The sequence below is a fragment of the Caloenas nicobarica genome, chromosome 4 (assembly GCF_036013445.1).
Source record: "Caloenas nicobarica isolate bCalNic1 chromosome 4, bCalNic1.hap1, whole genome shotgun sequence".
Classification (NCBI taxonomy): domain Eukaryota; kingdom Metazoa; phylum Chordata; class Aves; order Columbiformes; family Columbidae; genus Caloenas; species Caloenas nicobarica.
Window position 1 is genome coordinate 8216148 of NC_088248.1, and position 27569 is coordinate 8243716.

The 27569-nt window shown below is 41.6% G+C and overlaps 3 protein-coding genes across 6 annotated transcripts in view; 1 reads left to right on the plus strand and 2 right to left on the minus strand.

The window, feature by feature from the left end:
• The window catches only part of MCUB (mitochondrial calcium uniporter dominant negative subunit beta), a 42564-nt gene extending 35831 nt beyond the window's left edge, over window positions 1-6733 (plus strand). The window contains exons 4-8 of the mRNA XM_065634347.1: window positions 2608-2712; window positions 2932-3092; window positions 3930-4133; window positions 5538-5654; window positions 6531-6733. Coding sequence (XP_065490419.1) covers window positions 2608-2712; window positions 2932-3092; window positions 3930-4133; window positions 5538-5654; window positions 6531-6608 — 665 coding nt within the window. The 3' untranslated portion in view covers window positions 6609-6733. The remainder of the gene's footprint in view (window positions 1-2607; window positions 2713-2931; window positions 3093-3929; window positions 4134-5537; window positions 5655-6530) is intronic.
• Window positions 6734-7256: 523 nt separating this feature from the next.
• On the minus strand, window positions 7257-18044 carry CASP6 (caspase 6). Of its 4 annotated transcripts, XM_065634302.1 has the most exons (9): window positions 17963-18044; window positions 15726-15767; window positions 14958-15000; window positions 12818-12964; window positions 12302-12378; window positions 11680-11855; window positions 11283-11402; window positions 9333-9489; window positions 7257-8718 (listed from the first exon to the last, which is right to left on the minus strand). In XM_065634302.1, the coding sequence occupies exons 1-9, from the start codon at window positions 17991-17993 to the stop codon at window positions 8480-8482; spliced, it is 1032 nt and encodes a 343-aa protein (XP_065490374.1). In that variant the 5' UTR covers window positions 17994-18044; the 3' UTR covers window positions 7257-8479. The 4 variants fall into 4 exon arrangements, with proteins under 4 accessions (XP_065490374.1, XP_065490375.1, XP_065490377.1 ...); XM_065634303.1 differs by lacking the exon at window positions 11283-11402; XM_065634305.1 differs by lacking the exon at window positions 11283-11402 and having other exon boundaries at window positions 8603-8718; window positions 9333-9437.
• Window positions 18045-21495: 3451 nt separating this feature from the next.
• PLA2G12A (phospholipase A2 group XIIA) lies at window positions 21496-26563 on the minus strand. Its single transcript, XM_065634307.1, has 4 exons — window positions 26330-26563; window positions 25317-25393; window positions 24078-24243; window positions 21496-23045 (listed from the first exon to the last, which is right to left on the minus strand). Exons 1-4 carry the CDS (start codon window positions 26532-26534, stop codon window positions 22927-22929), a joined length of 567 nt encoding a protein of 188 aa, XP_065490379.1. The 5' UTR covers window positions 26535-26563; the 3' UTR covers window positions 21496-22926.
• Between the last annotated feature and the right edge of the window lie 1006 nt (window positions 26564-27569).

Below are 27569 nucleotides of genomic sequence, written 5' to 3' on the forward strand. Positions count from 1 at the left end.
CCCCACCCCGGCTTTGGAATAGAAACACTGTCTGCTTTGATTAAAACAATGACTGTTACAGTTCTCTGCTTTATACCTTTCAAGTGCCAGGCAACTGTAATGGTAAAGAACAGCTAGGGTGTTTAGTTTTTTAGGAAACTGATACTGTAAAGAGAAACTATCAGTCAAGTACTGAGAGTCGAATTTAAACATTTATTATTAAAGAAAAATTATGAAGCCTTGGTTTAGTGCAGACTCTTCTTCGGTGTTATTTAGCTATTAAATGAAACGCAACCTTAACTGAAAGGATTAGTGCTGTGTATGACAACTCCCTTTCATTTTCTGTAGATTTGATTTTCCTGCAAAACATCTGTAGACAAAAAATGGCCCTTGGTCCACATTTGAACTCCTGTGTGTAGGTATAGGAAGGAAAGTAGCCTTTTGCTGAAAGCCTGTGGGGAATTTTCTAAAGTAAAACAACCCCCACCCACCCCCCCTAAACTTTTTTGCTTTTTGGTTAATGAAAGGTTGGAAAGGTTAATAAATTGGTGTTGTATCACATCCAGAACAAAGTCCTTGTCTAGCGCTTCTTCTGAAAAGCGTTTTTTGCTTAAATGTCACTTCATAAACGTCACTTTAATAATTTACATGCAAATGAGATTTGATGTCCTATTACACTATTTAAAAAAAAAAAAATAATTGAGTGGATTGGAAGTGATAGCCTTCCAGGTTTGCTTCGCCACCCACACGGAGTGGTGCATTAGCTGTCCGAGTTGGGTCGTCTCAGCAGATGAGGCCTGAGAAACAGAGTTCCCGGGAGTAAATAATTGCGGGTGCGGGGTTATCTATGGTGCCTTTGTGTAGTGGGGACAGATGGAGGAGCCTGGGGCGCCGCGACAAGTATTTACGTGCAAAAATCTTCATCTTTTGTAGCCCGATCGTTGTTAATCTCAGGAGTAAAGCTGCTGTTTTCCGCCACTGCCCACCCCTTGGTGGATGAAGACGCCCCTTTTTATGTGTCGGAAATGAAGACGGGGTCAAACAGCTGCTCTGCGGCTTTTCACCCCCCCCCGTAGCACAGCGATGTCCAGCAGCAATGACGTGTGGCGCCAGGGGTTCCTGGGGGTCCTTGTGCCCCCTGACCCCCCCGGTTTTACTGGGTGGCTCTGGGATCTGCTGGACTTGGGCCAGTGGGAGCTCCAGGGAATCCACCGTTACACGTTGCTGCTAATGACTCCGGGAGCTCGTTTTCGGTGGCGTCAGCTGCCCGCGGGATGTGACGTGTTCCTTTGGCTCCCGGCTGCGGTGGGGTGTGCTGGACGGTGAAACGAAGAGGGGATTTGAAAGCTGTCGGGCAGGAAGAGTAGCAATATACTAAAGAAAAGAGGTTATTTACAAACTTCAGGCCCCATTAAACAGGGAAACAGAAACCAGAGATGGGACAAAACAGATCTCTTACATTTCAGCAGAGGCTTCAGGTTACACGTGCCTTTGTGTATTGAATGTCAAATAGGAAGGGATCCATTTCTCTTTCGGATGCAGCTATTTCTCCTGTTGCTCGAGAATTCAGAAATGCCATCAGAGTGCTAAGCTTGCAAGATCTGCTGTGTTGAGTGTCCTGGGAAGGACTGCAGTGCATCCGTGCTTTTGGATGAGAGTCTTCTCATATATTGAAACTGTGGTTCATCTACCAGTGGCAAATCTTTTCTAAGGCGTAGGCAGACACGGACGATGCCTTTTGGGTGAAAGGGCCTTTGGCAAAGAAAAATGTTAAGAGAGGGAATGAAAAGAAGGAACAAGTATAAAAGCAGGATAAAGTCTTCTACAACCAGCTTTGATTGAATGTCACAGTTACCCTCTTGTCCCTGATTTTAAGTCACTGAAAACAGATAGGATCTTTTTTCCTCATCCTGTTCTCAATGTTGCTGGCGGGACAGCATGCACGTGATTATTTTTTGCTTTAATTAAAAAAAAAAAAAAGTAGAAAAGGTTTCCTCAGAGCTTTTTAGACTAATGCCTCTGCAGTCCTGGTCTGCCTCGTACTGGACAGTCTAGCTGTCTACTGCCAGTCACAACTGATATTGAAACAGGGTGTCAAGTACCATAGTAAAAATCTGAACACCACTACTGGCAAGAATTGCTCCCTTTGACCAGAGGAGCTTGTTTAAATAAAGACATAAATCTCTAACTGAAGATGAGGTCTTTGAAGTTCTTTTAATTTCCCTAAACCCTTCAGCCTAGTGAAGATGCAAACTTGTGTGAGGATGGAGAAACAAAATTGCAGATTTTTCTGTAGCAATTTGTCTCTGTTTTGTGCAAGACTTCTTTTTCTTCTGCCCTCCCCTTCCCAATGGGCCAGTTCTTGTCGTGATCATAACACAAGAAGATGCAAGTCTGCTCATAGTGGTGGCAAGTCCGAATGACACTGCTAGAGAAAGCGTTCAGGCACAGACTCTGCATCGGTGTGTTCCTCCTTACTGTTTAGTATCAGTTACCAGGTTTACTAAAAGTACAGTTTCCTTCCAAACTTTATTAATAAAGAACTCTCGCACTTTTCCAAAGGGATATAAGCTAATGTTTAAGATTCCTTATGATAAATGATTTAGAACTTAAATCTTTCTTCTGCAGATGGTAGCAAGGTCTCTGATGCAACCTTGATGGAGGTCTTATTGATGAATGACTTTAAACTCGTTATCAACAACACAGCATACAGTGTGTTGCCTCCTGTAAAAGGTAAGAGCGTTGCTTGATAACTCTTGATTATTTCACTTTACCTAGTGAAAGGCATGGGAAGTCTCAGAAAACTGGAACCTGTCTGGGTAAGGGAATTTATCTTTTTTTTTTTTTTCCTTAAACCATTGGATGGTCCTGCTTTTGGGGGTTAGACGCGGGGAGAGAATGAATAAAGGTGGTTTCTTGAAATATTTTATATAACAAACATTTTCTTTTCAGATAAGCCAAGTAGTGAGCATGCTACTGAAATGGAAGATATCAAATCCTTGGTTCACAGACTGTTTGTGGCTCTACATTTAGAAGAACACCAGATTAGGAAAGAGAGAGAATTGCTACAGAAACTGGACCATCTGAAAGAAGAGCTGCTGCCTCTTGAACAGGTTGGAAAGTGGTGTCACTTTTTTTTTTTTACATACTCAAAAGCATTTCCTTTTATCAAGAGTGAGTCCAGTAATATAAAAATATCAGCACAGATGGCTAGGGTGTGTCTGGTTTGTATGTTATGTAAACAGGGTCCATTCAAATATAATTCATATTCTTTTCGATTCAGTTCTTTTTCCCTCCTGTTATGCACGTGCCCTGGGCATAAAACCACAACATTTGGAGAAAGCTGTCAAGAGCAAGTCTCAGCATAGCTAGTATTGGGCTTGAAAGTCCATCTAGTCACCTGTCACTCTATGAGTTCTGAATACCCATTGCACAAAAAACCGATAGTGAGGTAGCAATAATCTGTGGCTTAGGCTAGGGTTTTCTGTATCAGCAAGGCAAATTGTTTGGGCTAATGGTTGCCATAATCTGAGAAGGGAAGGTATGAATGTTGCTCTAGAGTAGGTTGAGCTAACCCAGCATGAGGGGAGGAAGCCAGAAAGAGCCTGACAAAGCGGACAGACTTTTCCTTGGCTTTAGATATGGTTCGTGAGGTCCAACCTCAACATTAGTCAGAGCTGCCTTGAACGGTAAATGGAAGTCCCAGTAGACAAAAATCTCTGGTAGTGGCAAGGGGAGATGAAAAGCAGGGTTTCTTGGGGCACAGCAGCCAGATCTGGTTGCCCTTGGGTTTCAGTCCTTTTCTTTCTCGGCAGGGTAAGCTGGTAAGAGGAGTCAGTGAAAGATCCTGAAAAATTATGTAGCCCAGCAGGAGAAAACATAGTTGAGGAGCTGCTCATCAGTTTCACTCATGTTTGCTTGAACAGGTTTCTGGTTTTTCTTTTCCTTAGATGAAAGCCAGAATCACAGACAGTGCAGATGCAAAGACCTCCAGGCTTCTATGGGTGGGCTTAGCTCTGATGTCAACACAAGGAGGAGCGCTGGCATGGCTCACTTGGTGGGTCTACTCCTGGGACATCATGGAGCCGGTCACGTACTTCGTCACTTACGGGAGTGCCATGGCTTTCTATGCCTACTTTGTTCTTACTAAACGGGTAAGTCCTCATTTTGTAAATGTCTGGAGTATTGTAGAGGAGGAGAACTGACTCTGACAATCATGATGTTTGGGCTCCGATGAAAATATAATTCAGTAAGTAGCCTTGCCATCAGACAGGGACTTGTTTGATTCCGAATGGGGCTGGATACGAACATCAGATTACACAAAGTCAAGCCAGGTACTGTTAAACATGAACTGCAGACAGGCCGCTGAGCAGAACTACTATCTGCAGGATTTCGTAAGCTAGGGAATAAAAAGGAATGAAAGAAGTCTCTTATTTTAAATTTTTGTAGATCACTTTGAATAGTAAACAGCACCTTGCTCATTGCTGTAAAGGGAGAACTAGTAGTGCTGTGCCAGTTTGGAAACGCTGCCTCACTGTGGGCCAGGAAATGAATCACTGCCCGGTAGCTTTTATTTGCTGGAGTTTATGTATAAACGGTGCAGGGTGCCAAACTGTTTGGAAACGTGGCAGTTGCATTACTGAAATGTACCTAATTTAGTGCCTGAAAGAATGTTATTGCTTTGTTCTTCACGATCTGACGCCTTTTCCTTGACTTTGAATGAATGGAGGTAAATCTAGGACAGCTGAAATGTGGCAGGAAACAGGCATTGTTTAGAAGAAAAAAGTTTGCTGAGTAACAAAAAAAATAGATCTTAATTGAGCCGCACAATACAGACTTGTCCTAAAATCCTGTAAGACTCCGAGGAATGTTTCTTTTTGCTTTTTTTAGCTCAGTGCTTTACTCCCAAAGTGAACATCCTGATGTCAAACTTTCTGCGATGCAAAAATCTCTTTGTTACGGAGGTATGTGGAAGAGTGATCAGCACTTCCTTCCATAATACCGATGTATCTCTAGACCTTGTGAGATGTCAGATTCCTGTAGTGAAAAGGGGAGACTTGTCTTTTTTTATGAACAGCTGGCTCCAAATGTGACTTTTACTCCTCACTGATTTTTAAGAATGGCTAAGGCATTCCTACTTTTTGTATATGAGTAGATAGAGAGATTACTAGTTGGCTTTTTTTGAACATCTGCTGGCACCATTGCTTGAGACTTTCAAATAAGTCTTTTGAGAAACAGCAGCTGAACTTTCTAAGAATCCTTGAAGTAACGTCTGTTGACTCAGATGGCTCCGGTCATGAAGATCACATGGTGATCTTTATGGTGATTGAAAATTCCTTTAGATGTGATGGAAATGATTCCTGCCATGTGTCTAAAAGGCCCTTATGACCTGTAAGGGCATAACTTCATATGTAGCCTCTTATACATGTGTGTGGAACTAGATAAATTCTCCTGAAACTGGCTGAATATCTATTGAAAACTCACTTGTACATATAATCTTCTGACCTTTACCCAGTTTTCTTGCTAACCCCAAACACGTTCCATGCTTTCTTTACCAGGACTACATTTACCCTGATGCTACAGACAGGCAGTTTCTCCATTACTTCTATCAGAAGTCCAAAAAGCAGCATTTTAATGTGGAACGATATAACAAGCTCAAAGAAGACCTAGCAGAGGTATTTGAATACAGTCCTTAAATAATGAAGTATCCTTTGGGTTAAGACTTTTTCAGTAAACTCCCAGCTACCAGAAAACTGACCTCAAGGTTTGCTGGTTACATTCAAGACAGGGCATTGCTTACCAGCCAGTTGAAGCTGTTCAAATGATCATACGTTTGCCACTGACATAAAACTACTTCAGTCAATCATCAGAAAAGGAAACTTTCATGAATTTAATTTAAAAAAAAAAAGTCAGTTTATCAGCCTTACATGTCCTTTTTTTGCATACTCTACGATGTTGCACTTTTGGCCATTTTAATAGAATAACTGCATGGCTTTTGGAGACAGTATGTTTGCTGCACTGCTGTGGTGACACAGTCTCCTCCCTTCCTTGGAAGGAGTGTCTTGCAGAGTTCAGCATTTGACACCTTAATCCTTAGGTAAAGGGCTTAGATTTACAGAATGTGGGTGACTGGATGGAAAAGGTGCTGTAAACACCTAGGAGCAGCTTTGTGGTCTTCATGAAAAAACGTAGCAGATCTCTCACCCCTCAGGTCTTACTCCCCCATCCCATCGCCAGCCCGTGTTCCATGTCTTGTAAAAGAAAACCGAAGCGACCCCTAATTTTAGCTCAAGACCAGTGGTTCAGGGTATTGTTTCATGAGCCACATTTGGCATAAGGGTGAGTGGTGGATGGGCAGAGCAAACGCTTCTCTCCAGAGGCGGGCTGAATGACCTGAGCAGGTCTGTACATGTTCAGCACCCTCCATGGATCAGTTTGGTTTCTTGTGTAAGAGCAATGCCTTCTGAGAAAGGAAAGATACTGGATGTGGGAAAGAGGAGAAATCGGAGGGCTGCAGAAGGATGAACTCTCACTCTTTCTTGCCCTGGCAGGCAGAAGAATCCCTGAAGCGTCTGCGCCAACCTCTGCACCTGAGGCTTCCTATCCAGGAAATCAGTGACAAGGACTGACTTTGGTTTTGTACATATTGAAATTGCCCTTTCAAAGTTGATGCGCGTATTTAGTTACTCTATAGAAACTGGATATTTTGGACCACTATAGTTTTGAAAGTTGCAATAAATATCTCTAAAAATTATCTGGTCACTTGATGGTTTGCGTTTGTGGTGGTGGGTTTTTTTATGGTTTGTTGTTTGTTTGTTGTGTTTGGTTCTGTTTGTGGGGTTTTTTTGGTGTGGGTTTTTTGTTTGTTTTGGTTTGTTGGGTTTTTTGTGTGTGGGGTGTTTTTTTTTCTTAACCCTATAATGAAGCTGCTGAAGCAAAGTTCTTTAAGGTATTTGTCAAATCCCATTATTAAAATGGAGGCATTTTGCCTGCTGGTAAAATGACAGGTGTGTTTCATAGAACAAGGGCTGTCTTTTTAGTACCATTTCCTATAGCACAGCAGTACCTCACAGAATAATTAACTTCTACATTGAGCATTAAGGATTTTTTTTCCTGAAATTACTGTTTCCTTTTCCCTCGCTCTGTGCATTGACTCTGCTGGTGTAACACAATTGTCGGAGGTTAGGCTTGCATCACAATTAAGCTTTTTCAGTAAATTTTGCTGGAAAAGTAAGACATACCAAACTCATTTACTATAAAATCATTTATTTCACTGTCGTATTTTATGGAAAGAGTTTATCAAAACATCCAAACATGCATGATTTATACAAAGCTTTAAAGTATCCATAGTAAGATTTAAAATCTATGCCTCAGAACATAGTACATAGAAAGACTTTACTAAAACAGAGCCAGTAAATCAATTATTTTATACCCAGGAAAGTGGATTAAGATACTTTTCTCAGCTTGAGTTCTCCATTGTCCCCCAGAGTTAAGCATATATACTGATAATGTAAAAAATAATAAATGTTTGCTTCTAGTAAGTATCATGGAAATTACTGATGCTGCAGTAGTAACAATCCTATGGTGAAACGTCCTGTGCTGACAAATGCACTGTCACTTTTATGAACACAATGACCATGTATGGCTCATCTCCTTGGGGGCCAAGGGAAGAAAGAGGCTGATCCAACACCAAGGCCTCAAGTATGAAGCTTTGCATATGTTGTATTTTTCAGAGCTGCCTAGAGATGTCCAGCAGTTGTTAAGTGTGCCTGGAACCTTGAAATGGTTTGCTTTAGCTTTACAGATGTGTACAAGGTGAGCTTCCCAAAGTCACGCTCAGCAAGCTGTGTGTGGTCTCATTTAACGACCGCTTGCTTTTCTCCTGAGGATGCAAAGCACCAGCAAGCCTCAATTGTGCCCCAAACGTAAATGATGTGCAAGCAAAAAGAAGGCCTTTATTTATATTAATGCTACAACTGTATTCAAGGAATTAAGTTCCTTTTTAGTGTTAAGAGAAAATTTAAAAATGTCTAAAAAGCTCAATAACCCCACAAAAATTGGAAGGTAGATATTGCTGTCCACAGACTTAAAAAAATTCCCTACATACTCCCTGTAAACTCTGCTCTTGGAGCAAGAAAAACTAATCTAATGCAACATTTGAAATGTTTTTGAAATAGTTAGATATGCCATAGTTAGACGGCAATCAAGCAAAAAACTTTTAAGAAAAAAAAAGTAATCTAGAGTACCAATTTCAATAAAATCTGAGCACCTCTTAATAGTTTTGCACAGTCAGCTTCCCAAATTCCCTGAGATGAACAGAGCTGTAATACTAGCTTTAAAATTGCTTTAAGATTTTAGAAACTATTATGTATACAAATGGTTACATTTGATCCCAGTGTTTTTGCAAACAATCTTGTAGAATATTAGCCTCCTGAAGTAAGATGGTGTGTTTTTCACTTCTGCAGTGATTATTAGTTAATGGTCATTGTTAAGTAACAATCTACTTAGATTTTGGATGAAAATACAATTTTTTCGTTAACATTGAGGCAAAACAAGGAATCTGTTTTTTTCCTATAGCTTTAATGTCTCTGCACATACCCACTTTGCGATGAGATACTTTCCTGTTAACGATAGTAAGAAGTTCTGTGAACTCCAAGGAAGAGCCGTGCTTCCTGAGTGCCTCACACAAATCTTGAATGTACCAAGAGCCATTTATAGTTTCACGATGAGAAAAGTAACCTGTTGTGGAACAGGAACATAAAATTATATCCAAATGTAAGCAGAGATGCTACTTGAAAAATATTCATGAGTTACTGCTTGCTAGCTGCATCCGTAAGGGATTACTGATGGGTATAAATCTTTCTTTGCCATTATGTAATTTCACTGGCTATTTTAAATGGGAAATGGCTTTGAGATCACTTGCAGTGCTCAGCCAAGAGGAGCACGGTTCAGGGACTGGTAGTGTACAGGACTATATCTGCACATTACAAGACAGCAGATGGGACTGAGGACAAGATACATGGAGGACCAGGGAGGACAGACATGTAGTGGAGGGAAATTCATAAGCCACCTGAATCCTACAGTCCTGGAAAAGAGGGGAATGCTTGCTGTCAGCAAACAGCTCAGCGAGACTGATGAGAACGTTTCTGCTTGGCAGATTAACTGCATCCTTGCTAGTTTATTTTCACTTTTTCCTTAACATGTGAGGCTCTTTACCAGACAAGATGTCACTTATCAGACATGCAAAACAGATGACATGGAACTGTACTCATTATTTTGACTGCAAAATGAAGAAGTGCTCAAGCTTGTTACAGTGAAGTATCAGTCATCAGATGTAAAATATTAGAACTTACCTTGTGCCACGGAGTAGCACATGATAAAATCTGCACCAGCAGGCAGGGTATAGGCACAAGCTGCATCCACTTCAGTCTCATTGGCAGTAGATTCATCACTACCATCTGTTGAATCCGGAACAATAACTGGATCATCATGTTTATCACCTCGACATGCCTGTTGGTGAGACATATCGTTACACTGTCACCTCTGCCAAGCTCACTTATGTTCATATACTTCTGACACTAACCAAAGAGGACTTTTGTTCACATAAGTGTTCCACATTACCATGAGTCTGGGTTCAAAATGACCCATTTACTTCTCTATCAATTAAAATATTGGTGACGAAGTCCAGTGAAAGCTCTGAGATGATCACAGCATCACTGAGATTGGAAGGGACGTTTTGAGATCACCTAGTCCAAGCCCCCTGGTTCAAGCAGGGTTAGCTAGAGCAGGTTGTCCAGGACTATGGCCACTCAGCTTTTGAGTATCTTCATAGATGGAGACTCCACAACCTCTCTGGGTGACCTTTTCCAGTGCTTGACCACCCTCACAGTAAAAAAGTGTTTTTCTGTGTTGAGATGGAATTTCATGTGTTTTAATTTGTGCCAGTTGCTTCTTGTCCTGCCTGTCACTGGGCACCACTGAAAAGAGCCTGGCTCACTCTTCTTTATTCCTACCCAGGTGTTTCTAACATTGAGAAGATTCCCCTGAGCCATCTCCTCCAAGCTGAACAGCCCCAGTTCTCTCAGCCTCTCCTCGTATGGGAGGTGCTCCAGTCCCTTAATCATCTTTGTGGCCCTTTGCAGGACTCACTGCAGTTAAGTCCGTATCTGTCTTGTACTGGGGAGCCCAGAACTGAACACGGTACTTGTGATGCAGCCTCACTAGTGCTGAGTAGAGAGGAAAAATCACTTCACTCAGACCTGTTGGCAAGGTAGCATTGAATAAATTCTCTGAAGCACAGCCATCATTATATGCTCTTACACTTCAGCTCATAGTTCAGTCTCCAATGTGTTAGGTGAGGGAGGGTTTTGTAATGAGAAGCCAAGAAGTGAGTCCAGTATTGTCAGTGTTGCAGAAAAGCTATACATGGAGGATAAGAAGGTAAGAACACACTCAAAAGATACAAAATAGGTAAGAAGCATTACTTAAGAACTATTGCTAAAGAGAGAAACATGAAAATCTTCTTTCATTTACAGTGATGAAGTTCCACCCTTGCTGGTCCTCCAATTTCCAAAGGTAAATGCTATAACAACTGTGCCAGAAAAGAACTCAGTTGATCAACTGAACAAAGTTAATTTGTTTTTTGTTGAGTACATACTATAAATGTTTCTAACTATTACTTATAACTTAAAATTGAAATATGTAAATATTTTTCCATCTTTGGTGCCTGGTTAAAAAAATAATCAAAGCTGAATGAGTCCTAATGAACGATGAATTAACAATGTGCTGCAGCCTTGTGCCTAAGGAAGCTTTCATTTGAAGAAAGGTAATTCTTAGAATTACTCTATAAACTACTAAAATTAACAATCGCTGAAGGCCAGGTTCTCATTTAGGTTTGCTAATTGTAATCTGGATAAAGATGGCATAAAGCCCTGTGTAACCTGGCTTGACCCCATAACTGACTCTGCTTGAAACAGGAGGCTGGACCAAAGACCTCTCTGCGATCCCTTCCAACTTGCATTTACCCTGTGAACCACGGAATGAAACAGGAGGTTACATGTGGGCTTTATTTGACCCCTTAGCACAAGCAGTATTTCTAAGACAATAAAACCTTAAATTGATTAAGTTCTACAGAGATGCCAAATATTGGTCATGGACAAAAAAGAAACAAAGCGAAACAAAAAGAAACAAACAAAAAATCAACACTAAAACCAACCAAACACAACACCCACCAAAAAAAAAAAAAACCCAAAAAAACAAACCACAAAAAACAACTTCTGTAAGGATCAAGTAAAGAGACTTGCCTGGAAGGAAACAGTGAAGGGAAGGAGGTTTGATGACCTCTTCAGCCCAGGCCTGTGAGGTGTGAACAGCAAGAACTGAGCTGATGCTGCACACAGTTTTCTCAAGAAAAGTGGTACTGTCTGCCATTAAATATACACTGACAGTCAATCTGACATGGGCTTAATTACTTCATATTAAATACAGCTAGAATCATTAACACTGGTGTACATAAAGGCTTTTTAAAAAAAGAAGAATCCTTGTCTTAAGTGCCTTGAAGGAACAGTTTTCTGTACCTTCTTTCCTAAAGATGCAAAAACTTTCCCTCTTGGAAAGACTGTATAAGGAAAACTGACTTCTATATTACAAGAAAGTATAGGTCGGTGTTCACTCCACTGAATTCAGAAACAGGTATCTTACCTGAATGATAAATATCTTCGGTTTTCCTATCAAACTCTGGCACTTGTCTCCTTTGAACATGTCTGTGATTGTCTCGATTTTGATTTGGGCATCAAATGCATAAACATGATCATTCTCCCCGTGACTCAGGAACACACAAACAAAGCAGTCAGCATTGCTGTGGTCGTCCTTAGAGGCTGAAATAGTTAAGTGGTGGTTAGATGACTAAACAGTGATCTTCAGCTTTTAAAAACATTATATGTTTGTATCATATAATTTAATCTCCAGTTCTTTTTCAAATGAAATGTATTTTCAGATAGTGTAATACGGCAGAGATTTGAAGGTTCAATGATTCAACACAGCTGAAGATAAGGACTGCTACAAGTAAACAGAGAATGTTATTAACTTCTCCCAGCTGCAGGTACTTTCTTTCAGCTCTTAGTGACTTCATTAGTTCTCTCCACAGAAGCTTCACTTACATTGCAATAAAATAATCTGAAATCTAACCCTGTACGTCCTTAAGTTAAAAAACTCCCTTGTGCACAAGAATTATTTTAAGTTAGATGAACAGACAGAATGGAAGAAAAAATACCTGGAAATTCTGCTACAGCTAGTTAGACATAACCAATATATAGCCTCCTACCTTCATGAATTTTCTGCAGCACATCATCTGCTTTCAGATCATCATAAACTCTGACTTCAAATCCAAGGTCTGTCAAACTGTTGTTAAAACACATCAGTATTAGTAACAAATCTTGCTCAAATCACGTGTCAGTTGCTACCAACTCAGTTTATTTTCCTATGAGTGAATGAATATTTGTATTTATGCATTATTTATGAAAAAAACTACTAATCTTCATTTTCAACTCAAACTGGTATCAAGTGCAGGTGTAATACCTAAGTTACTTCAAAGAGTTTGTCCTAAGAGAGATCTGGACACACTTAAATCATAGGATTTGTGCAAGCAGCTTCTGTGACTCAAAGGAATGTGCCTCAAACCTTTTTTTATTATGGCTTTCTTTGCCAAGGTTGCCTAAGTGCTTATGTCTGCAAAATCTTTTGTTCTATTCTTAAATGTAAGATTTAGGTAACTACTTATTTGACCATGATCTCTGAAGTTTAGCTTTTTAAGCTCGAGCAGAGAAACCAAGTTTCTTACCTGCGTTTCAGATTGTTGCGGTCTGCAAGAGTCCCACGTCTGTCTGGCAGCATTAAATGCCAATAAAAGCGCTCATGATTGAAGATTAATGCAACTCCTCTTCTTTGATGGTTCATTTTGTATTGCTCTGCAGGATCGAGTGTTTGTCTGTTGCCAGAGACAGAAAATATTCTTGCTCAATGAGTTAACAGCTAATTTAATTCCTTTCCTGTATTCCTGCTAGCTGAGAGTTTTTAACTGACCAGAGACTTTGAGGATCCAGTTTCAGAAGACAAGACCTCAAAACGTGCAATATTTTAGGCAGAGTCTAAATCACTATGTCTTCTTGAAAAGCTTGGGTGTGTTAAGCAATTCAGTAGAAACAAGTGTTGGGTGCATACTAGGCTCTATCAGGTAGGTTGAACGGTTTCTCTGCAATGTATTTGTATTTTCTGTTGTCAGGAGGCATATAACAGTGCACTTTAGACTTGACTCCACTTCTCCAGGTTATGTGTTTAGCTAAATATTATTTTAACATTATTAGACAGTTGCATATATACTTACTTGGAACTGTAGCTGTCTGAGATTTGCTTCAAGTTCTTCTAACTAAACCCAGTGCTGTATCATAAACAATAGACTATAAACAGGTGATGAGGTGGTACACATAGTGCATCTTTCAAAAGGAGAAGAAATTTTTATTATTTAGCCCAACAAAATGAAAGCTATGACAACACAACTGTTCATCTAAGTTTTTACCAACCAGCCAACAAAATCCCAAAGCTGAAAGACAGTGTTGTTCTGAAGGACATAAGAAATGACCAACCCAACCTCTAAGTAGAGGACTTTAAACTGTCATGTCATGGCACCAAAAGTATGGAGCAATATTCAGCAATTTTATTGTTTTATGAGCAAAACACAACATAGAAGTCTGTGATAGCGTGCTATGGACTGTACACTTGGACCCAGAAGGTCATTTCCAAATGCTGGCATGGCGGTATATAGAGGTAAAGCAGACAGAGGTATTGGTGGAGGGAATAGAAACTGAAATGTTTCTGGCAATAGCCCTGGCAATAGACATGGCCAGTGCTATAGATGCAGAGAGTGATAATCCAGGTCACGCTGCCCTAGCACTGGCTCTAGTCAGAGCTGCCATTTTTGGCATGTTGCTGGCTTTTTCCTGCTACGGAATGTTCAGTTCTGGTGCAACTGGTGGAAACTGCTTAGAATATTTACCTGCAAATGTTACTTAAGCAACACAGTTTCATCAGCCAAATGCTTTTGTTTCACTACAAAATGACCAACTTACCCATAACTATTTCTGCTTCTCCAGTTTATTACGAAAAGCCCCTTAATAAAGCATCTTTTGGTAATGCCTGCATAAGAATTCAAACAGGGAACAGGAATTCTCGATGACTGTTTAAAGTTTGGGGATTTCCACAATGGCTGGATAACCAGTAAGTTAAGTGAAGTGCTTTATCACACTCTCCCCAAATTTGAGTTACTTAACACAACAAAATGCAAAGATGATAAACTTTATGCCTGTAATTATGAATGATAATTCACCTGTACCACTACCAGAGTTTATCTGGATTTTAGTAATTTGTCTTCCTTGGCATTCAACTAGATGTAGGGCTAGTAGGGTTTTTGGACAGTTGGGTCCCTGGATCCTGTGAATGACCATTATAGGATGGTTCCTTAAGTAGTTCTTCCTCTGCTCACCTGTATTCACTGAGTGGGTGAGGCAAAGGAAGTTATCAGGCAGGTAGTTTACCTTTTCCAGGGCTGGATGATGTTGTAAAGTGGAGTAGGAAAATTCATGGAATCACTACGCTGTGGTTCCTTCACCCTCCTAAAGGAAGAGATTGCTGTGCTACATTCTATCACTTAGTCTGCCCAATTGTTCCTTAGATTGTGATGGTGTTTTTGCCACAGTCTCTGCACATTGCCTAACATAGGAGTCCACTCCTAAGAGTCTCTTCTGCATGCCTTTGTGATAAGAAGGGCGGTTCTACACCTGGTGTAGCTAAAACTAGAAATGTGTTCTGTAAGTGGGTGGAGTAGAGTTGAATAATCCAGTCACATTCTTAACAAAAAATCAGAAAACCCTGCACCGACCTCAGTGCCATGAGCCATCTCTCTGTTATTACCATCAGAATTTTACCTTATATCAAGTGCATCTACTTCCGTGATGTTCTGATTTCCATCTGTTGGAGAAATCAAGAAGTTCATTCAGTAAAAACAAAAAAATTGAACTTGTGCATCCAGCTTTAAAGTTTAGCTGTTAATATGAACCAAAAGCTCATTCACCCATCAGGCAAGCAGGCATGCAGTTAAACAGCTTCATTAGCGTTTGTCTGCACCCACAGCTTTTGGAGGCTGTTCTTAAAGTTCTCATCCAAGTGTCTGAGTTTTAGGTGGTCAAGACATGCAAATTTATATGTGTCTATGTATCTATGTAGACATACTCAGAGATCATGATTTTGTTTAACTAACTAGCTGGCTGTATTTATTTAAACAGAGTCTCTAACTCAATCATTATGATTTTACATAATCTAAAAATACACTGGTGTTTATTTTCAGTAATGCTGCAAATGCAAAGCTGAGAATTCTCTTCGAGGCTGGATGCACCGTATGAGTCATAGTAGGTAGTGTAGCAGTATGTATAGCTAATAACAACTGAGGAGATGCAAGACTTACACCTTTTCTTCTGCTAAACAATACAGACATAAGTATCTCCAGTAAAAGAATGCACATAAAGGTAACATTCTGGGAACATGCACATCTTGGGAGTGTGAAGAACTAAAGATTTGCAGATGGTTTGGCCAAAATATTTATTCCTTTTGCATAAACATCTCAAGGGGCTATAAAATCACAGCTCCTACTACTACTGGTGGACACTAACTACCACATTATGGAAACTATACTGTACCTGTGGTGGTTAATGTAGGTCTGCTATCCAGCTGGACTTCACCTGCAATTAGAAGACAGGTCACTTATACATATTTTACAAACTACTTTGTATATATGATACGACCATTTCACATCTGGTTTTCATATCTGATTAAAGCCTTTTGCAAAACAAACTTAACAGCTATGTACTGAGAGAGGAGAAAAGTTCATAAAGCCATTAGAATAAACTGGCAGAAATCTAGACTTGGCTTCAGAAGCTTTTATGTTGAACACCATAGCACAGGAGGGGGTGGCTCAAAGGAAGACACATGCTTCTAAGTGTTAGTATTTACATGTAATCTCCCCACTGGGAGATATCAATCATGCCTTCAGGTCATGAGTCTTAAAATTATCACTAGTAACCTGAATGCACAAAAAAAAAAAAAGCTATTTCAGTTTACCTGAAACACAACATGTAGGTGAGACTAACGAAAGAATGCTGAAAAATGAGTATGGATAGAACAGAGCGACAACATCTGTCCTGTAACTCTGTAGATAATAGGAAGCCAAGGAACTTTACAAGTGCATCTGTATGTTTAAATTTACACTGTATTTTTGCTTGTGTACCTGAGATCTGGCTGATGCTTTTGGCCTCAGCTTAAGGGGGAAGAGGTGGTAACCCACCCCCCAAAAAACAACAGACCATAAAAACATTATAGTCCTCAAACTTTTAGACAGATAATGTCACGTAGCTACAGGAAGAACAGAATTCCTGGGCCAAAAGAATCTAGGGAAAGATGGATTTCTTGTTCTTCTAATCCTGCTTTAGCCAGTTCTCAGTCATTAGCTTTTCATTGCCACTGGCATATTGCAGCTTCATTCAAGTAAACTCTACTTAAATTATGATTTATGAAAAGCTTTCTGTTTGTCTTACACAGGCCTGTTCTAAAAACCGATTGCACTCAAGGGGACTACTTCTACGTCTTAAATCCCATGAAGACGGATTGTTTCAAAGGAAAAAAAAAATCAGGTATGCACTGGATTACGCTGGGATCTGATATATTTTAATCTCAACAGGGTCTATCACTTGGTCCAAAGGACACAGCACGTAGAAAATACCAGTAACTAAATGGCGTAAAAGATATATATAAGCATAACAGCGTCTTTGGAAACCAAACCCACAAGAGTTTTTGCTGCTCTTTTCTTTTTTTTTCTTTTCTTTTTTATTTTCTTTTTTTTTCTTCTTCCTTTTTTCTTGTCTTTCTTCTTTTTTTTCTTCTTTTTCTTTTTTCTTCTTTTCTTTCCTTTTTTCTTGTCTTTTTCCTTTTTTCTTTTTCTTTTCTTTTTTCTTTTCTTTTTCCTTTTTTCTTGTCTTCTTTTTTTGTTTTTCTTTTCTTTTTCCTTTTTCCTTTTTTCTTTTTTTCTTCTTTTTCTTTTCTTTTTCCTTTTTTCTTGTCTTCTTTTTTCCTTCTTTTTCTTTTCTCTTTTCTTCTTTTCTTTTTTCTTTTCTTTTTCCTTTTTTCTTTTTTCTTTTCTTTTTCCTTTTTCCTTTTTTCTTTTTTTCTTTTTTCTTTTTCCTTTTTTCTTTTTTTCTTTTTTCTTTTTCCTTTTTTCTTGTCTTCTTTTTTCCTTCTTTTTCTTTTCTCTTTTCTTCTTTTCTTTTTTCTTTTTCCTTTTTTCTTTTTTCTTTTCTTTTTCTTTTTTCTTTTCTTTTTTCTTTTTCCTTTTTTCTTTTTTTCTTCTTTTTCTTTTCTTTTTCCTTTTTTCTTGTCTTCTTTTTTCCTTCTTTTTCTTTTCTCTTTTCTTTTCTTTTTCCTTTTTCCTTTTCCTTTTTCCTTTTCTTTTCTCTCCTCTTCTCTCCTCTCCTCCTCTTCTCTCCTCACACATCGCCGTTCCTCCCGGGCACCTGAACCGCAGCTCTCCCCGGTGTGTTCCCCTCTTTTGCTGCTGCCAGCCACCCCCTTTCCCCGCTGGGGTTTAAACGCCAACCTGCTTCCGCCTCGGCTGCCGCCTGCGCCGCCCTTCTGCCCGCCGGCCGCCTTTTCCCGCTCCCCTTCCTGCCCTGAGGGGACGCTCAGGGCCCGCTGCCCACGAACGACCTCCGGGCAGCGCTCCCGCCGCCATGTCGGGGCTCCGCCGAGGGGGGAGGCCCCTCTCCCCCCCCCGGCGGGCCGATGGGCGCCGTGCCCGCCGCAGGCCGCGCCGAAGCCGCTGCCGCCGGCACCGCCGCCCCCTCCGCCCGCGCGGCCGCCATTACCCGCCGACCCCGTCACGTACCTGCCGGGCGCTGCCGCTCCGAGCCCGACATGACGGCGGGCAGAGACACTCCCGTGCCGGGCTGTGCTGGGCAGGGCAGGGCAGGGCCGGGCCGTGCATACGCGCCTCGCCTTCCCGGGGCCGGCCCGCCTCCTGGCCCGGCCCAGGCAGCCCGTGGCGGGTAGGGCGCGCACCGCCCTGAAGCGGCCGCGCCTCGCGGCGGCCCCGGCGCTCTCCCCGCAGCCCTTAAACCCCAGCGCCAGGCTCTGGCCGCTGAACGGTAAAACCTGCCGCCCGGCTGCTGTTTTCCCTTGATTTCAGTCCAGCTAAACTAGGGCCTGATTGCCACGCGACTGTAATTTCATCAAGAGAATTGCCGTATGTCCTTCGCCCGCATAGTTAAAACACCATAATAGATGCTATTCCGATTACAGCCATCAAAATAGGTAGATTGTAGTAAATGTTAGAGCAACCTAGTGATTCCTGTTGCTAGTCAAATGAGATGGCAGGTGGCTCATGTTATGTTCTGAGTCTATTTTGAGGAAACCAGATGTAGCGAAACACAGGAACAGGAACAAATAAATCGTGGACTGAAGGACAAGAAGATGACCAAATGAGGGAGATAATAGAAACGTGAGCCAAAGCCAGAAGGACAGTGATTTTTTTTCTACAAGGACCCCCGAGTTCAGATAAAGGACAAACTGAGGAAGATTGAGAGCCTTCATCCTGACGACCACCAGATGGGGAGAGAAGACCCTAACACCACGACAGAGCATGCGTATCTATTAGTATGAATATGTATTAGTAGGTGGGATAGTTCCCAAAAATAGAGAATTGTAATAACAAAGGGGAGGTATATAATGACCACTAAAAACTTTGTCAGGTGTGTGTGTAAGTGGAACGCAGATTCCCCACACACCCAGCGCTGCTTTGCTTATCTCTACTACAGTAAACTTCTCTTGAGCATAGACTCTGTCTGTGTCGAGTAAGTTTATCTATCACATAGATTAACACAGATGGAAAGAGTATCAAGTGAGAAAGATATTTACAGAGAGTGAGATGGATAGATGAGGAGGAAGAGCTGGGAATATAAAAGATGATATAGGTAAATAGATCTTGGCTTAAAGCTCTCGCATCAAGGTGCAGTTGGCTGCCCTGGTTTAGCGCCTCGTTCGTTCAAAGTGCTCATCTGCCCCCCTTCAAGTGAAATGAAGTTGTTCGTTACGTGTTACAGAACAAATCTGTGTGCAGGCTCCATCGGAGTCATAGGATTGCGTGAGGTGAAGGGCTTAATCCTGCCAAGTTCGCAGCACCCTCGCCCCACTCTGAAATGCAGGGCGAAGGGATGATGCCCAGCATCAGCACCCCAAAAAACAAATGCCCTGGCAGCCCCGGCCGGTGCTGGAAGGAGCGCCAGGGCACAAGGGGGAAGGAAGGAGGGTGGATTATGCCATGCGTTATCTGTATTACTGTGATGTGTGTTTTAGTCACCGTGTTTCATTAACTGAATTGTCACACACAAAGGCATCATCCTGAAACGTGGTGAGAAGCTACTGCGTTTATTAAAAAGAAATTTTTCAAAACTGTTCTAGAAGTCACCCTAAAGGCACATGTTGTCTTTGTTGTAAGGCTGCTGTTACTCAAATAATTTTTTTCATTTGGGCACCCACGTATAAACCCTTGAGAGGTCTGGGTATAGGTGATTTTGCAACTTCGCGCTCTTCTTGCATCAGTTCTTTTTGATGATCTTAGAACTGTGAGGGGAGTGCCAAGGTATGGAAGAGAGCACCGAGGTATCATAACAAATGCTGATGTTCCCAGCCTTTTCATTTTGCGGCGCTTACTGGTCACTGAGTGAGAGCATCAGATACAACAGTTTCTAAACCAAAGCCAAGGACAAGAAACATCCTTCTGTATAAGAGCTTTGCAGATTTGTGCCATGGATGGATCTGAATTTCCTATCTGCCCTATTTCTAGGTAGGCTCTAGGATAAACTTAGGTGTGAATACGCTCTTAAGAGATTGCTGCTACAATAACAAAAGGAGGTGGGTTTAGGCTGGGATTTTGGATTTTTTTACTCAGTCTGTCTGGTCTGTTTTTACACAGGTTTCTTGCATGACTAAATCTTCTAGACAAGATGTCTCCCTTTTGGTTAAAGGAGCTATGGGTATTTCTGTTTCCTTTGCTTGTTGGGACTTGTTATCCTTAGACTGCCAGTAGGCAGCTAGATCAAGATAAAACTGTTGTTTACATTGTCTTTGTGTATACTTTAATTAGGCATTATATCAGTATAAGAGTTTAGCATCTTCCACTATGAAACATTTAGACTCTAATCCAGCAGACTCCTTTTTTTTGCAAACTGCAAATCCCAGATCTCTCAGCTCACGCTGGCTGCAAGAATCAAGCATCTTTTCCTGTTTTGCTGGAGGCTCAGAGCATCCTCCGTCTGTGGTGTGTTCACATGGGTCACCAGTAACTTGATCATATATAGGAAACCTAAGGTAGCGTTTGACTGGTGTGCATTTCCAGCTTTAATATATAGAAGTTTTTGTTACACATGCATGTACATGTTTTGAAACAGTTTGAGATTGTTGCAGTAGCTCCACCATAAGTAGGTATTTTTGGAAAAAGCATTATGGATGTATCAGAACTGCAGTTTGAAGAAGGGAGTTTGATTGCAGACACGCTGCTGGTTATTCCGATCATCCAGAAGAACAAAATAGCCTGAGGAAGTATTAAGGCTTTAACCTGGAAAAAAGAAATCTCGCTGCAATTTTTAAAGAGTATTGCTGACTATGTAGAAGCATGCAGTACTGAGTCAAATGCCAAGAGCTGCTAGATATATTATTTTTCACATATATACAAAAATATCGAAGTTGCTAAATGCTATGATTAATCCTGGGGATGATGGCTAGCCTTAATTTTGGGGCTGTGGCTTGTAAATTGTATTTTCTATAGTTGACAGGTATCTGTAATCAAGGATTTCTGCTACAGGAAAAGCTTACACGAAGTGAAGACTCCTTGGAAGAAGTCAAATGCTTCCTCTGGTTTGCAAGCAGAACTATTGGCGTGTCAGTTGTTGTGCTATCTAGCAGTGTTAAAGCTCTTTGTACTGCTATAAATGGTTTGAAGGAAATTCTGGAAGGCTTTCATGGTGTAATTACAGGTCAATACAGAAGGGAACACAAACCACCTCTTTCCAACAGTGAAGATTTTCTATGTTCTTTAACCATCTAGTTTAAGGTTGTTTCTATGCAACTCAGCAGCCACCTAGTTGAATTACAGTGTTTTGAACTCATTGTGGCACTTTTTTTCATTTTTAAACAACCGATGCCATTACCATTTCCCACTTTGGTGCTACAAGAGGGTTCTAACCACAGAATTCCAGGGTAATTCAGCGTCATTTCAATTCTATGACAGAAAACCAATTTCACTAAATGTAGAGGAACCACAAGTTCTTCAAACATGGCTTCGTAAAACTCTACAGTAATACTTCTCTTGTAGTGCTACTTCATATCCACAAATATGAACAGAAACTATCAAGCATGGCCAAAGAACTTTAACAGTAACTTTATTATATGAGGCACTTAGATTCAGTGTCATGTACAATAAGCTTTAGTGAAAAACAAAACAAAAATACCACAAACAACTGGTAAAGAAAAAACACATAAAAGTACTTCCAGAAGAGAAATCATATTATAGTCCATGGGTCTGTTAAATTTTAGGCTTTTAGCATGGTTTCCACTCCCTGTTCGTAGATGTAATATTTTAATTTTCAGTTCTCTCCTCCTGTAAATTTCTAAGGCAGAATCAGGGCACCAGGAGAGCAAATAAAAATCTTTGACAGAGGACCTAATGTAGAAGTTAAGTGAGGTTTGACAGATGGAGATAAGCAATGAAAGATCAATACAGAGAACAACCCCCAAATCATTCAGACATTGGGTGATTTCAGCTAGAGAACTCAAGAGAAGGAACAAATGACAGAAGTACAGGCTCAAATATCTATCAGCCTCACAAGGGGCATTTTAAATAAAAAAGGTTGTTGGGCAAACTGACCCTATCTGTGAAAATTTCTTTTGCTTTTCATCACAGTGGACTAAATGAAAGCAAAGGTGAATACAGTGACCAAGTTGTGCCACAAGACAAATATAAATCCATTTAATTGAATAATATATCCTTTCTATGCATATAATACACAACACAAAATGTTTTATTTGAAAAATAAACATTTGATTCATTTTTAGAATAACATAGCAAGTACATTCCACCGTTTTTTCAAATCAAAAGTATATCCTTAGGTCGCAAACTGCTAATTTTAGTGGTCAAGCCTTAAAAGGATCAACGTATTTGATCTGAAAAGCACTGCAGAAGTAAGGTTGATATAGAATCATGTAGAAATATGTAGTGCAGATATATATACCCTTGCTAAGGGCTTGGGGCTTTGTTCGTTTTTGTTCTTTTAAAAACAAACCCAGGGGGCAGGACATATCACGGAGAACTGAAGGCAAAGGTACCAAAAGCATGAAAGTGTTGGCTATTTAAGATGCCATATTAATACACATAAACCACTCCTTCCTGTTGGATCTATCAAATGCTTTGACTGCTAGCAAATCTAAAATTTGACCTATAGTAAAAATCATCTGAGAATTCAATACAATTTTTCTGTGCCTCCAACTTCCCCACTATGGAGTTTTCTTAAAAACTTTCCAATGGCACCAGTGTTTCACGAGAGCATACCCTGAGCGTATGTACACCAAAAGAAACTGATTTTGATTTCCAGGCTTCTGGTGTAAAGGCGAAGAGAAGGAAGACTTGTTTCTTTTTTACATTAGGAGGAATATCATAGTGACTTTCAAAGTAGTATATTCATGTCAGTGTTTAATATATTACTGTCTGAAAAGCAAAAAGCTTTGTAGCCAACCACTTGCTTCATTCCAGCTGAGTCCTTGAGTTTATTCTACACCATGAGATCTCAGTATCTTCTTTCAGAGATCTGTCTTATCCTCGTAACGACACATACATGCAGCTCTCTGGCTGTCCAGGTACGGTTTACATCCTAAATGTATAATTGCATCAAACAACAGCTGAACAGTTGATTCACAAGCTGCAAGCAAAGAGGAGTTCTGTTAAAAGTACTCTTCGAATGGCATATGAAACTAACAGAAATTACTCTGGCAAACTGAGAATGATTTTAGGAAAGAAGCCACCTTCTCTGGGCAGAGCAAATAGATGGTCAAATGAAAGACTGGACCATTACAGCATCATTTAAGTTGTGAGTAAACGCTTTTCATATGCCAACCAAAGGGAAAAAGAAAATTCATTGCATGTGGAATATTATCAATGTTAGAAACATCATTTGCTCTTAGAAAGATGAAAAAGCTGTTTTACCTCCTCACTTTTTGCATCCCAGTTTGTGCAGAGGTTGCTATCTTTAACAGCAGCTCAAGAGAACTGAGCAAATATTCACCAGTTCTAACATTAAACAGAAACACGGTGACTTCTTTGCACCTAAATGAATTAGGGAAGTTCAAACACAGGCTTGTTCTAAAAACTGTCTGCTCTCACTGTAAAAGTGACATCGTCCAAGTTTAATAGTTGATCAGATGCAAACCAACAACCAGAAGGAGTATCATGTGGCCTGTTACTGAATAACCTATAATTTATTCACTAAAGGATAGCATTAACTACTTCCACTATCACAATGTGTTATATCTTACTTTATAAGGAAACAATTTCAGTATTTTCCTACAGTTTACTAGCGATCACACATAGTAGACATTTTTAGAAATCACCCAGCAGAACAGTGAATATTCAGCTATACTACAGTAAATTCAAGAATTATACACGCATTTTGATCTAGTTGTATTCCCATATTCATGTTCCTGAATGAAAAGCAATAATTTCTCCCCTAAAGGTTAATTTTAACCCTGATCATTTTCCTACGCTGTGTCATTGCTCTGCTGTACAAGTGTCTGGGCTGCACCACAGAGGCACAGAACCAGGCATCTTTCAGCAACAGCATCAGCTTAACGAAAATGTGGCATTACTGTGCTGCACAAAGATTCTTTGCCAAATAAGTTTGGTTAAAATTGGAAAAAAAAAAAGGGGGGGCGGGGGCTGCTTTTTCCACACTTACCCTGGACGCTCTCTGAGATACCAAGTGTTTTCTGCACATCTCTGCAAATTTTGGAGAGGCAAGACTGAAACTGCTCATCGCAATCATTTTTTTCGTTGCCACAAGTATCGTAGCATCTGTCATGGTGATTGCAGCACTTTGTCATCAAAGGGATACCGATGTCAAACTGTAAGAAAATCCCCCCACACCTCCATTGGTATTCCAGGTCAGAAAGACAACAGAAATTAAAAACTAATGCAATCAATGCAGCTGTTGTTCACTGATCTCTGTATTTTGCTTTTCACCTCTAGAAAGCTGTGGTGGTTTGGCCCCAGCCACCAGCCAAGCACCCACAGAGCTGCTCGGTCACCCCCCGCGGAACGGAGAATAGGAAGAGCAAGAAAACTTGTGGGTCAAGATAAAGACAGTTTAATAGCGGAGTGAAAGAGGGAGAAGATCCCCCAAAATAAGCAGTGCAAGAGCAATCATTCACCATGTCCTACCCACAAGCAGATGCCCAGCTGTTCTCTGAGCAACAGCCACCTCGGAAGCCAAACACACACCATTCCCTCCCACCTTCTTCCCCTGCTCCGGTTTTTATTGCTGAGCATGATGAAGTAGTGCGGAATATCCCTCGGGCCAGTTCAGGTCAGCTGCTCCAGCTGTGTCCCCTCCCAACCTCTTGTCCCAGCCTACACTCCGGGGTGGCAGATGGGCAGAGTGCGGAAAAAAGAGAAAGTCCCAAAGCTGTGCGATCACTGTTCAGCAATAGCCAAAACCATTAACAGTTTTAGTCAAAAATCCCAAACACGGCGCCATGCAGCCTGCTATAAAGAACGTTAACTCCATCCCAGCCAGACCCAGTACGCGAGCTGGCCCTTGTTTTCTTTCTAGTGTCAGTAAGGACAGCGAGAGTCAGAGCCAAACCCTCCGCTCTCACAGGGCTGCAGTTGGGGATGTTCAACACTTTCAAGATGGTGAGAGCAAAGCATAGTTAAAAAATTAAAATTAATCACAATCATTCCATTTTATCCCTGCAGTATTTTATGTCAATGATAAAAATGTTTATGCTGTGTTCATTTATAATAGTAACAATTGCCATGTGTTTTTACCAAAGCATGTGCTGCAGCTGAAAAAAGCAAGGACATTGTACATGGATGCTGTCTCATCCTTAGAGTGGTGGAGGGAAAAAAGCACCCACATCAAAGAAAGCTGACATATGAAAGACACGCAAAGAAGCCCCCAAATGGAAATACGTACCTGAACTCCAAATAGAGGGGATCCACAACCATTTGGTGGTGAAGGTTTATATCCATAGCGAGGAAAGGGCTTTGATCCTGGAAAAGGTAATTTATCATGCCTCAAATAGAATTTTTGCACAGAATTTTAGTACTGTCAAAACTCACCACTGGTATTTGTTGGGCTTAAGACAGTATCTCTTATATTTTTAACTTAAACATATATTCAGGCACCTGAATAACAATTATTTCCAAATTACAACTTAGGGGTACTAAGCATTTGTTAAGGGGGACAAGACACCTGAGCAGGTGTTAATGTTAGCTTCCCAAATTAAAGAAGAGCTTGAGTTACTAAAATTGATGAGTCGGCAATATGCAATACATATGCAATATGTAGGATTACATTAAAGAACAGTGTACTTCAGAGTAAGTTCATTAATACTTCTATGCTTTATATGCAAGCAACAGTAATGCTCTGCTTTTTTAGCTTAACCTTTAAAATTAACTGGAATGAAAGATCTTTTTTTTATTTCTACAACTATAACACTAATAACATTTAAATTAGTGAAGACCACTGAAGTCACATCTGTGTGAACACTGACTAGTGCAGCAAGACGGGGAATTCTGCATCCCAAGTGAAGGAAGGTTGTGGGGTTAACCTGAGAAATGACCCTTCACCTCATTTCGGTATCGGAAACAAACTGAGGCCACAGTTAGAAGTAATGGAGAAGAAAAAACGTATTTGAAAAGTGGATCTTGTAGCAGAGAGAGGAAACGTCACGGTGTCCTGGCCGCTCTTGCGGAGCCAGTCGGGGTGTCACCACCAAACTCAGTTCCTGACTTAAATAATAATCCAGCCCAGTGCGCTGGGAGGTGAATCCATCCAGCCCAGAGAGCATCTACGCGCACGTCCCGCGTCGGGGCGCTCCTGGCAAGCCGGGCGAGACCCCCTTTTCCGGAGCACGGCGGCCCGGCGCCCCCCAGCCCCGGCGCGGGAGCCGCCCGGGGAGCCGCTGCGCCGCCCGCCCGCCTCACCGTCGCTGCACTTGTACTGGCACAGCCCGTCCTCGCCGCCCAGGAAGTCGAGCGCCGCGTTGAGGTACCGGTCGATCTTGTGCACGCCGTTGCGGATGGTCTTCAGCGTCATCCGCCAGTCGGGGCTCTGCGGCGCCTCCGCGCAGCGCGCCGGCCGCGGGCCCAGCCAGGCGCAGGCCAGCAGCACCAGCAGGGCGCGGGCCATGCCGAGCGGCGCCCCGCGGAGCCGCCGCCGCCGCCGCCTACCCGCTCCCGCAGCGCCCCGCCCGCCCCGCCGCCGCCATCGGCCCCGCGGGCGCCGCCCCCGCCCGCCCGTCAGAGGGAGCGGAACCAGCGGCGGCTGGGAGGGGGAGGGCGGCAGCGCCTTTCCCCGCCCGCAGGGGCCGGGGGAGGCGTCGCACAGCGCGGCCTCTCGCCTCCGCCGGTCCCGTAGCGGCCGTTTCGACCGCGGAGGCGCCGCCGCCCGCAGCGGGTCACGGTGCCCCGTGTGCCGGCGGCGCCGTTTGGAAACGCGCCCAGAGACAACCCGGCGAGCAGCTGCTGCCGGGGTGGGTGCTCGGGGGTGCTGGCTGGGCTGGGGTGCTGTCAGATAACACAAAAAAACAGGACTTTTTTTTTTATGTGGAAAAACCTCGATTTGGTGACTGTATTAGAAGCAGTGAACGTGGCATTGCTAAACGTGCAAGAGACGGCAATAGCTCAACAGGCAGAGCAGAAAGATACATGGTCAATATTCTAATGTTTGGGGTTTGTTGTGGTTTATTTGGTTTTGGTTGGTTGGTGGTTTTTTTTTTTAGCCTCAGCATTTAATGCTGTTCGTAGTTAACTGAAGAAATAGGTGGAAAAAGTTCTTTACAGAAGTTAATTAAACAAAAGAGGGAGCTCTTCCTACACCTGTGTAGCTTTTCCCTATGATTACGAAGACTCTGATTCAGCAAAATAAGCCCTCTGTAGGCATATACTTAAATGCTTTAGTAAATAATAAGCTTTGTTGCGGGAGAGGTTAAGAGAAGCAATTCATACCCTCACTTTAGTTATTGGTGTTTGACAGTGTCTTTACGTGACAAATCCGTGTTGATGTGGGCTTTTTACAAGAGTAGAAGATAAGAAAAGTCAGTGAAAATGTAAAAATGTCTGAGGGAGACTGTGGTGAATTATGGAAAAAAACCAGCACCACAACAACTGTGTTGTGTGAACATGTGCCATTTATTCAACAGGGTAATTAATTGAGAGGAATAAA

Coding starts and splice junctions, on each gene's coding strand:
- CASP6 (XM_065634302.1), bottom strand. CDS start 17,993: ATGTCGGGCTCGGAGCGGCAGCGCCCGGCAG. Junction 15,768..17,962: donor GGAGCGGCAGCGCCCGGCAG/GTACGTGACGGG, acceptor TTCTAATTGCAG/GTGAAGTCCAGCTGGATAGC. Junction 15,001..15,725: donor ACCTACATTAACCACCACAG/GTACAGTATAGT, acceptor TTTCTCCAACAG/ATGGAAATCAGAACATCACG.
- PLA2G12A (XM_065634307.1), bottom strand. CDS start 26,534: ATGGCCCGCGCCCTGCTGGTGCTGCTGGCCTGCGCCTGGCTGGGCCCG. Junction 24,244..25,316: donor CCCCTCTATTTGGAGTTCAG/GTACGTATTTCC, acceptor ATTTTCTTACAG/TTTGACATCGGTATCCCTTT. Junction 23,046..24,077: donor TATCTCAGAGAGCGTCCAGG/GTAAGTGTGGAA, acceptor CTTTGCTTGCAG/CTTGTGAATCAACTGTTCAG.